General features: G+C 41.4%; 1 protein-coding gene across 1 annotated transcript; it reads right to left on the reverse strand.

Annotated features, from left to right (window-relative positions):
* Positions 1–763: 763 nt before the first annotated feature.
* On the reverse strand, positions 764–9,521 carry LOC139442291 (interferon-induced protein 44-like). Its single transcript, XM_071223083.1, has 6 exons — positions 8,900–9,521; positions 6,187–6,248; positions 5,399–5,587; positions 4,987–5,133; positions 2,196–2,367; positions 764–1,708 (listed from the first exon to the last, which is right to left on the reverse strand). The coding sequence occupies exons 1-6, from the start codon at positions 9,519–9,521 to the stop codon at positions 1,434–1,436; spliced, it is 1,467 nt and encodes a 488-aa protein (XP_071079184.1). The 3' UTR covers positions 764–1,433.
* Positions 9,522–11,215: the final 1,694 nt, after the last annotated feature.

The raw sequence follows: 11,215 nt of genomic DNA on the forward strand, positions 1-11,215 counted from the left end.
GTCCCCCGCCGTGATATTCCTGGAATATTGCTAAAAGCGGCGTAAAACCATACTCACTTACTACTTGCCCGTCACGTGACTTGTATCTGGTGAGTTTGGCATATTTAGTGACGTTTCTCTACCTGACCATAGGGGTCACAATGTCGCTACGTGTTACGTGCTACTGACAACTGAACAACAAATGCTATACGGCTATTAAAAAGTAAACTATTTTACTAATTGTTCCCGAGTGACAAAATTAGACAGACTGTATTAAAAACATTCATAGAGTAAACCGTCTCTACATCAAAAGACATATAAACCGCACTGAACTAACTTTCAAGCGAACCTTGAGAATCAAAGACCTTGGGAACACGTACGTTCCATGTTATTTCAGCAACACACATATTTGTCACCTCTCATATTGTTGATGCAGTATTACCCTGTTTGATGAGGGAGGGATTGTGTGTTGATTCTGTGAAACTGTCAGTTATAAACATTATATCATCTGTGATGTATGTTTCAGAAAGTAGCGTCAGCTTCATATCAGTAGTCATGAAGAGGTATATACTTTTAGACAGTATACTAAAAAGTACATGGCTGTACCATATCCACAACAAACACGATGTTTTGGAAACGAAATACTTAACACAAAATATCAATTATGCATATAAACTAAATGAAAACTAAAGTGTGGTCATGACCCTTAACACGCACAAGACAGTAACACCAGCATACATGTATTAAAGTAAAATACATTTGTTATTGGGATACAAAGGCAAAGTACTTTCACGGGAGGACTGCGAAAAAGGGTGAACATATACAAAATGCTGACCATTGAAACGTAACACATCATAGTGGTTATAAAGAACCACCTTTAAAGCAGGCACACAGCCCAGGAGACCTCACAGTTCACAAGTGTACAGACAGCAGCATGTACACAATTTCCGGTTTTGCAGCGAGTGCCAAACCTGGATCATTTTCAGTACCAACCAGTCGTCATGAAAACAAAAACGAATTAAAATGAAAAATCCCAAATCATTAAAAGGCACCATTTCACTACTAGACTGATCTTTATAGCAAGTTTCAACAAGTAATATTCAATGGGTCAGGAGTTATTGGTCAAAAGGCGGCGGAGTGGACAAAAACGACTGCATGTTCATGTGGGTGAAAGGTACCTGTTCGGTAGTATTATTGAACATATCTATTAAAGAAAGATAGGCTTGTCATGGGGATACAACATTAATGCAAATCACTTTTACAGGATGACTAAAAAAGAGTGCTGAATACAAAATGCTGATCATAGAAAATGAAAACATCATAGCTGTGAAAACCATCTTTAAAACATGCCCACAACTCAGGCAAGCTCACAATTCACATGACGTGTACATACAGCAGTGTATGCACCATATCTAATTTCTCATATTCCCACTGGGTAAACCGAGAATGCTGTCCTAGTCAGAGGACATAGAGTCTTGAAGGTAGTCATCAGCAAATCTGAGGACCTGCTTGAGACACAGCAGCAGAGGCATATCAACACGCTTGTCTACCTCGACTTCGTCTTCGTAGTTCTTCACTGGGAAGACAAACGATCGAGGAAGGCCGAAGAGTTGTCCCGCTTGTTCCACAAGATCACCGATGGTGGCGCTGTTGAACATGTCGGCGACATTTTCCTGTACCTCCATGCAGACTTTGTCAGCCTTGGTCAAGATGATCACTTGGGGTATGCCTTTGGAATTAAATAACCTAGGTAAGAATTTCAGGAAATGGAATGACATACATTCCCTTCAAAACGTAATCAAGTGACTTAGGACAAAAAACGATATATTCAAGCAAGAGACATTGGAGCTATGAGTTTACATTGGTCGATATTGGGATTATCATAGGCTTCATGTGGAGAGGACATCGGTGGTCCAGTCGCCTCAGGCTCCGCAAAGACCCTGTGCAGAGTAACAGCGTGACACAAACCTATGATCGGGGGTTCGAATCCCAGATGTGCACTCATTATACTTCTTGATTTGTCAGATGTATAGTTTCAGACACCTGCATCACTTCGAGCATCCCTCTCACCTCAAGAGTGAGTGAGTGAGTTGGGTTTAACGCCGCTTTTAACAGTATTCCAGTTAAATCACGGCGTGTCAGCTTAACGTGGGAGGAAAGGCTGAAGTGATGTAAGTCTGCACAGTGAACCGCAGCGCTTTGGACGACTGGGTTACCTTTTGTGTTTATTCTTTGCTGTAGTGACTTGATGGCGTGAAGTATTTTCTCAGGGAAAACGTCGACAGTGGTACCGTCAATGACAAAGGCGATGCAGTGAATCTTGTCATCTGGGGAGGGGCTACTGTTGTACCCCGTACAGTCAGAGTTGATAGGCACCGTTGGGTTAAACTAAAACACATATTGATTCAAATCAATAAGAGCAGCACTGACATCAAACAGGGGGAACATATATATCTCATTTGTATTATGTCTCCATTGTATTGTGTTTACTTTGTATAGTGTCTCCATTGCAATTTTCTCCAAGCGACCACGGGTGGTCGGGTAGCCTAGTGGTCAAAGCGTTCGTCCGTCACGCCGAAGACCCGGTTTCGATTCCCGACATGGGTACAATGTGTTAAGCCCATTTCTGGTGTGATATTGCTGGAATATTGCTAAAAGCGGTGTAAAACTATACTCACTCATTCGCGACCAATCAAATTACGGTAATGGGAGATGAAAGCTGTGAAAAGCTGAAAAAACAGACGGTGATGGTGAACATCACTTCCTCAACTTTGATGTGGATGAGAATGGTCCAGAGTGTTTATCATCATAGAATGAAGATGTAATACACAAGATTATCCATGTTGATCTATGTCTTACTTCCCAGAGTTCTAGAGCAAGGTTGGCTTCCTCCTTACTTAATAACGGTATTAGCATTATAATCGTTTACAAAAGCAGATATGTTTCACCCATACTGTGAATTTAGAATTTTGGCTGGTTAAAATGTTCATCTGACGCGATAGGGGGTCCTGGTAATTTTAATTATATTGTCCTCTATTATGCAGTTGCCAAATCTGTATAATTTTACTATTGGTAATGTTATTATGAGAATATCGAAAAAAGGTGGAATGAAATATTCATAACTATTCACAATATCATTCTTTTGTTTTTTATAAAAAAAGCCAATTTAGGCAGTTTGTTTCTGTGAAACGTGTGCATCAACCACTGTTATAACAATAACAATAATAAGAGTTCCGGTAACGCGCTGACTTCCACGCAACAACACATACCCCAAAGGGCTAATAACACTTATACATATGTAGAAAAGAGTTTCAAACGAATCATAACGGTATACGTATGACGGTTTTAACATCTATAGACAATAATTTACAACTGACCAACAATGACGGATTTCTGTCTTGAGTGAAATTAATGTTGTATGTCCCAAGCCTTTCATGAAATGGCATCCAAATCCAAACACGTGAAATCAAACTGTTCGCAAGTTGCACTCGGTCGACGTTCCGTCAGTCGCCTCAAACTAATTTAGATATATTTTACAGACTCTTTCCTAGCTTACTTTTAGATTTGTTTGTTTTGTTTCTTTGTTGTTTAACGCCGCACTCAGCAATATTCCAGCTACATGGCAGCGGTCTGTAAATAATCGAGCCTGGACCACACAATTCAGTTATTGACAACATGAGCATCGATCCCCGCAATTGGGATCGATGACAAGCATCAACCAAGTCAGCGAGGCTGTTAGTCGCCTCATACGACAAGAATAGTCTCCTTTTACGGCAAACATGGGTTGCTGAAGACCTACTGGAACCCGGACCTTCACGGGCCGCTTACTTTTAGAACCAACAGTCGATTCGTGGTCGTTCCATCGCCCTGTCATGGCATTAGTTTCACATCGTGACAACGCTATTGTTTCGCCATAAGGTATCCCGATGGGTTTTCGATTTTTTGCGGTATTTCTTACGTTTAGTCCTGTCGTTTATCCATGTCAATTTGACCACAAAGACGTTAAGTCTGTTCAATGCCTATATTATCTTCACTATTCGTCAGGCCAAATTTCCGACAATCTTCACAAGATCGTTCACTTTGATCACTTGTGAGAACGGTATCTTATTTACATTTGTGAAAACTGAATTTCCAAACGCTTCGTGATGTAAATGACAAGTCTCGTATGTGGGGGTTTGGCGAACAATGATGAATGACGTGACATATGGAAAAAAAAGAAGTTTTGGTATCTCACCAATAAAACAGCCAATCGGGACGTTTCAGGAAAAAACTACCCCGCATCTCACTTCCCATATGGGTAATAGATGATTTACCAGACACTCCTACATGATATAATGCTACGACATGTGTGCAGGTGAGTTCTACTGTGGAACGAGATACTTATCACTTAATTACAATCAGGAAAGCAGTCCGTCATTATTTGACCTTAGGTCATCATCTTGGACAGCCTATCACGGACCTGGAATTTGATCTGAAACTGGTTTCTCACCTACAGTTTTGTAAATAATGTTTTTCCCACATGCTCATGTACGATATAAGGTTACGCCTTTCACGGGTGGCCTAGTCTCCCAAGGTGACGCTACAGGCTGTACATGATTGTGTCCCTAAGGTACACCAGAAATTATGATCGTTGGTTCCAATCTCCGAATACCATGCTTTCATATTTTCGAGATTTGTCAGCAATCGTGGGTTTCAATAAATTGGTAACGTCAGAGACTTACATGACTTCGGGCTTTCTTCCCACATTAAGCTGACACACCGTAATATAACTGGTATACTGTTATAATTTAGCCACGTAAAAACAACTTCACTCATACTCACTCCATTAGGACAAAATTATTGTTCGATGAGGCTGAAATATTGCCGATGTGAACTTTCAAGTGAACATTATTCAACATTATTAACACGATATGATTCTGGTAGTATATACTATGTTCACACCCGCTGTTCTGTGGTGTCACACACTACATTGTATTATATCCTCTCATAAACATTTAACCCACTGACCTGGAGCCTGTCTGGGACGTGACCTTCGATGACGGCAATGAGGTCAACAAGGTCAAGGCCACCGTCACACTCTAGTCCCCTGGTGTCACAAAAACGCATCTTCAGGGTATCTCCGGTCACATGTGACCTCACTCTGTAGCGTCGGTACTTTAGTTAACAGAATGACAAAACAAATTATACAAAGTTAACCAATTTTAGGTATTGTCTGACAAATAGTTAATTTATTATTATTATTATTTTTTTTTTTTTTTAGTATTTTTTTTATAAACTTTATAATAGATTATTATTCTGAATATGCACTGATTTTGAAAACTAAAAAAAATATTGCATTAGACAGAGGAGTTAGACAGCACCGAATCAAACGCTTTAAGCTACTCTCTTGGATAAGGTTCCTATGAGTAGTCTTTTTTACCGTGGTTGTTAAGCTCCTGTCAGCACTTCCGCTTCTAGCTAGACCAGTTATCTCCCTTTGGAACACTGAGTTGATGGAGTTAAAGAAGCTAGATTTCCCTGCTCCAACAGCACCTAACAGTAGCATGTTGACAGCCTTGACCTTGCTGCCTTCTGGCGGGGTGAATCGTTCAATGTAGGACTGCAACATCTGAAAACAAACAATTCCCCTCAAAATTTGGCTCAAAGGCACATAACCAATCCACTTTCATCACGACAGACACATATCAGACATAAAAAACACTAAGCATGATCGCTATAAGGCTTACAGTTTTAAATTTGTTATAACAACTTAAATCCTCAAGTGTTTACAAATACTTAATTAAGTAAAAATCGCAATGAGAAACAGACTCCCAGGATAAGTTGTGTGTGACCTCAAATCAACCTCACATTTCGGTCTTTAGATATTCCGACAAGCTCAAGTTATTGTATCTACACATTCACATGCACAATCTTCATGACTGAAAGAAAAGCGCTATATATTAACCTTTTTTGCGCCAAACACTATCAATGGAGGCTGAGCACATGTGCTCGGACTATTTATAAAGATATGAATATGGTAATGGGGGCAGGGGGATGAGGTATGCACGCACAAACATATATACCCGGTTCAAGAGATCAGCTTAAATCTTAAAGTGTTTACAATGACTTATTTTAGTTAAAAGTCGCATCCGACAAGTTCATTTTATAGCATATACAATCACCCTACAGTCTGCACACACACTATTTGAAAGAAAAGCTTGAACGTACCTCGAATTTTACTTGACCAGTTTGGCGCCAGGCAGCATCAGCAAGGAGCTTGCTTTCGGATTCTGAAGAAAGACATGGAAATGCTCATTATTTAAAGTGTATTTGTGTATATACAATCAGGGAATATGTATAATCCCTGAAATTTCCAGGCATTATACATATTACATATAATACATGTACATGTAATATATAATACAAAATAAAGTCCACGTTAGTCCAACATTCTCTTTATATCAGTTAAACTTATTTTATATTTTATACATATATATAATGTGTGTGTGTGTGTGTGTTTGTGTGTGTTTGTGTGTGAATGCGGGAGGGGAGGTATGTATATAAATAAAACATAACATACATTGTACACACACAAAATGGTTTCAACAAAACAGTCGTTATCATGTTTACAACAGGTTTATGGAACTGTAATGAACTATTGCCATTACGTAAGGGGGAGCTGTGTTTGAAAGATGTATCACGAATATGTAAACAGTAAGCTGATAAAGTTAACCCTCTTTTCATGTCATTACCTGTGACGTGGTAGACCTCAGAATTTCCAGTGACGTGGTAGACCTCGATATTACCTCTGACGTGGTAGACCTCAGAACTTCCTGTGAGGTGGAAGACCTTGATATTACCTGTGACGTGGTAGACCTCAGAATTGCCTGTGACGTGGTAGACCTCAGTATATTACCTGTGACGCGGTAGATCTCAATATTACCAGTGACGTGGTAGACCTCAGTATATTACCTGTGGCGTGGTAGAGCTCAGAATTTCATGTGACGCGGCAGACCTCGATATTACCTGTGACATGGTAGACCTCGATATTACCTGTGAAGTGGTAGACCTCAATATTACCTGTGACGTGGTTCACCTAAATATTACCTGTGACGTTGATCACCTAAATATTGCCTGTGACGCGGTAGACCTCGATATTACCTGTGACATGGTAGACCTCGATATAAGCTGTGAAGCAGTACACCTCAATATTACCTGTGGCACGGTAGACCTAAATTTTACCTGTGACACGGTACACCTCAATATTACCTGTGACGTGGTAGACCTCGATATTACCTGTGACGTGGTAGACCTCGATATTACCTGTGACGCGGTACACCTCAAAATTACCTGTGGCACGGTAGACCTAAATTTTACCTGTGACACGGTACACCTCAATATTACCTGTGACGTGGTAGACCTCGATATTACCTGTGACGTGGTAGACCTCGATATTACCAGTGACGTGGAAGACCTCGATATTACCAGTGACGTGGTAGGCCTCAATATTACCTGTGACGTGGTGGACTTTAATATTACCTGTGACGTGGTAGACCTCGATATTACCAGTGACCTGGTTGACTTCGATATTACCTGTGACGAGGTAGACCTCGATATTACCTGTGACGTGGTAGACTCGATATTACCAGTGACGTGGTAGACCTCAATATTACCTGTGGCGTGGTACGCCTCAATATTACCTGTGATGTGGTAGACCTCAATATTACCTGTGACGTGGTAGACCTCGATATTACCTGTGACGTGGTAGACTTCGATATTACCTGTGATGAGGTAGACCTCGATATTACCTGTGATGTGGTAGACCTCGATATTACCTGTGACGTGGTAGACTCGATATTACCTGTGACGTGGTAGACCTCAATATTACCAGTGACGTGGTAGGCCTCAATATTACCTGTGACGAGGTAGACCTCGATATTACCTGTGACGTGGTAGACCTCGATATTACCTGTGATGTGGTAGACCTCAATATTACCAGTGGCGTGGTAGGCCTCAGTATTACCTGTGATGTGGTAGACCTCAATATTACCTGTGATGTGGTAGACCTCAATATTACCTGTGACGTGGTAGACCTCAATATTACCTGTGACGTGGTTGACCTCGATATTACCTGTGACGAGGTAGACCTCGATATTACCTGTGACGTGGTAGACCTCAATATTACCTGTGACGTGGCGGACGTCGATATCACCAGTGACGTGGTAGACCTCAATATTACCTGTGACGTGGTAGACTCGATATTACCTGTGACGTGGTAGACCTCAATATTACCAGTGACGTGGTAGGCCTCAATATTACCTGTGATGTGGTAGACCTCAATATTACCTGTGACGTGGTTGACCTCGATATTACCTATGACGTGGTAGACCTCGATATTACCTGTGACGTGGTGGACCTCAATATCACCAGTGACGTGGTAGACCTCAATATTACCTGTGACGTGGTAGACCTCAATATTACCTGTGACGTGGTAGACCTCAATATTACCTGTAACGTGGTCATATCCTAATATAACCTGTGACGTGGTAGGAATCAATATTATCTGTGATATGGTAGACCTCAATATTACCTGTGACGTGGTAGACTCGATATTACCTGTGACGTGGTAGACCTCAATATTACCAGTGACGTGGTAGGCCTCAATATTACCTGTGATGTGGTAGACCTCAATATTACCTGTGACGTGGTTGACCTCGATATTACCTATGACGTGGTAGACCTCGATATTACCTGTGACGTGGTGGACCTCAATATCACCAGTGACGTGGTAGACCTCAATATTACCTGTGACGTGGTAGACCTCAATATTACCTGTGACGTGGTAGACCTCAATATTACCTGTGACGTGGTCATATCCTAATATAACCTGTGACGTGGTAGGAATCAATATTATCTGTGATATGGTAGACCTCAATATTACCTGTGACTTGGTAGACCTCAATATCTGTATACTGAACGTTGTTTCCACAGAACACAGTGTTGTCATCTCCCGACATGTTGTAGTGGGTTCCCACATTTATTGACCCATTTCCCTGGAAGTAGTTGTCAGTCTTGGAGACAGTCTTGGTGAAGGGCTGTAGGTCGGACCCGAAGCAGGGGCCGTTAAAGCTGTTCTGCATAACTGCATTTCCAGCTTGTTTGACACGGTAACACTTTGGCTTGAAGGACTTCTTGTCTGTGAGTCGGAAGATGAAGGCCGTGGGGTCATTGCTATACTGGCTTGTTGCAGACACCTGGGATTCATTATAGTTTATGTTGCAAGAAGGGCAGTACCATATGGTAGTGGCTGGTGGATAACTGACGGCGTGACCACGTGGACAAGTGGCGGTCGTAGCCGTCCACGGGATGGAGGTGTAACCGCCGAACACATAGCCTGCTGTGTTGTACAAGAGAGTGACCGTAGGGCCTTTGTCATTGCACTTCTGATGAAACACAGATGCACTGCATCCATCTCTAGTAGCCTGGTACAACAGAGTAAACTCCTTCCTCCCTCCCAACCACTTACTCAGGACAGACTTGTAGCGATGCTGTATTTCCGCCATCGTCGTTTACCATGGAATATCTAAAAAACAACATCGACATAGATATGGCGGACATGGCATGTGTAGAAATGTATAAGTCAGACCGAAGACGTATATAGACATTGTATATACGTCTTTGGTCAGAAAACTTTTGATATTGAATATCAGTTTTCCATGTGTCAGATTGGTCCACATATTGGATTTGATATCGAATAGGGAGGGGGGACTAACACGTCCGTCACCAAACTACTTCGCGATCTTAAGTGAGTTACGTCGGAGTGACTTTAAGTTGTGTGTGTGTGGGTGGGGGTTTGAGGAGGTGGGGACTAACGCGACACATGCATTTAACCTGCGATTCTTCATACTCTTTTAACACAATATATGAGAGGTAGAGGTTATCACGCGAGTGTGTTTGGGGATAGTAAATATCCTGTATAAGGAATAAACATTGTATTTAGTGAGCCTTGATATTTAGCCCCAACGGATATCGTTTTTATCCGTTGGCTTTATCCTGCAGAGAAACACAGCCATTATATGATAATAGTGTAGATCCCTGTCCTTTATTTAATTTAAATTGCGAAGTCTTTGTTTTGAAATTTGATCGTCTTTATCAAAGTATTGTTTAAAAAATAGAGATTAAGGTGATCTCGATCTTTGGATCGTGGTCTCACATGGACACATTGATAGTAGAGGTGGAAGTTACCTCCCTTGAGACCGTGTATGACAATCTGAAATAAAATTTATCTGCATCACACAGGCCAGATAAGATTGATTGATGGTGTCAGGTACAATGTAGGTCAGAACAAACAAATTAACGGCGTTTTACTCCTGTGTTCGCGTGGTACCAGACATTACACACAGTTCAGGTGAACCTTCATCCTACATCTCCCCCCCCCCCCCCCCCCCCCCCCCCCCGCCCGATCAGTTGATGAACAAGGAGAAAGGAGAAGGAGTCTGATGTCTCACCTTACTACCTTGATAACGTATAGATGGTGGCCGGAAGCGGGACTTTCATCAGCTTTATCCGGAGAGAGATGACGGTACCACTTCCGTTTCGGGTGCGCACACACCTACTTTCGGTTTAACATTGGGATATTTTACGACGTCTTCTACAACTAGCGACGATTGAGTTGGTAGTCATTGTGTTGTGTGTCTGTGAACATTGTTGACACAGTAGTCAGCACTACTGCAGACATACAGACATGTTTCTTCCTTATCAAGGCCTAATGGCCTAAGGGCCAGGTTTAGCCTAGTGGTTCGATTCCCCAAATGGGTACAATGTGTGGACCCCATTTCTGGGGTTCCCCTCCGTGATATTACTGGAATATTGCATAAAGCGGCGTAAAACTATACTCACTCACTCACCCTAATGGCCAAGAGTACAAATACAATCCAAAAACTTCAGCTTGCAATTGTCAGTAGTACACACGTAAATCTTCCAAGCTGACATAAACAAGGAAATTAACTCATCATTACTGCAATGTGACACAATTAATTTGCTGCTTGGACTGTAGCATATTTACAAGGTCTTGCTGAAATATTTGGTAAATATCTATTTCTCAACATATGTAGATATGTTTCACATTTATATAAAATAGGATATCCTCAATTTGACCACTACCACAACTGTGCATACACAATCACGCACTTGGCCAATACATTCTCTTCACGGGAGGTTTATTTTTAAATAGAACATTTGCAAAGATACTGTAAAC

The sequence above is a fragment of the Haliotis cracherodii genome, unplaced genomic scaffold (genome assembly GCF_022045235.1).
Source record: "Haliotis cracherodii isolate W230 unplaced genomic scaffold, xgHalCrac1.p SCAF_5, whole genome shotgun sequence".
Lineage (NCBI taxonomy): Eukaryota > Metazoa > Mollusca > Gastropoda > Lepetellida > Haliotidae > Haliotis > Haliotis cracherodii.

What these genes read in the sequence shown, in the direction of transcription:
- LOC139442291 (XM_071223083.1), bottom strand. Translation starts at nt 9,521, where the DNA reads ATGGCGGAAATACAGCATCGCTACAAGTCTGTCCTGAGTAAGTGGTTG. An exon ending in ACGTCCCAGACAGGCTCCAG is followed by an intron (nt 2,368 to 4,986) that starts GTCAGTGGGTTA and finishes TATGTGTTTTAG; the next exon opens with TTTAACCCAACGGTGCCTAT. An exon ending in GCAAAGAATAAACACAAAAG is followed by an intron (nt 1,709 to 2,195) that starts GTAACCCAGTCG and finishes TTAATTCCAAAG; the next exon opens with GCATACCCCAAGTGATCATC.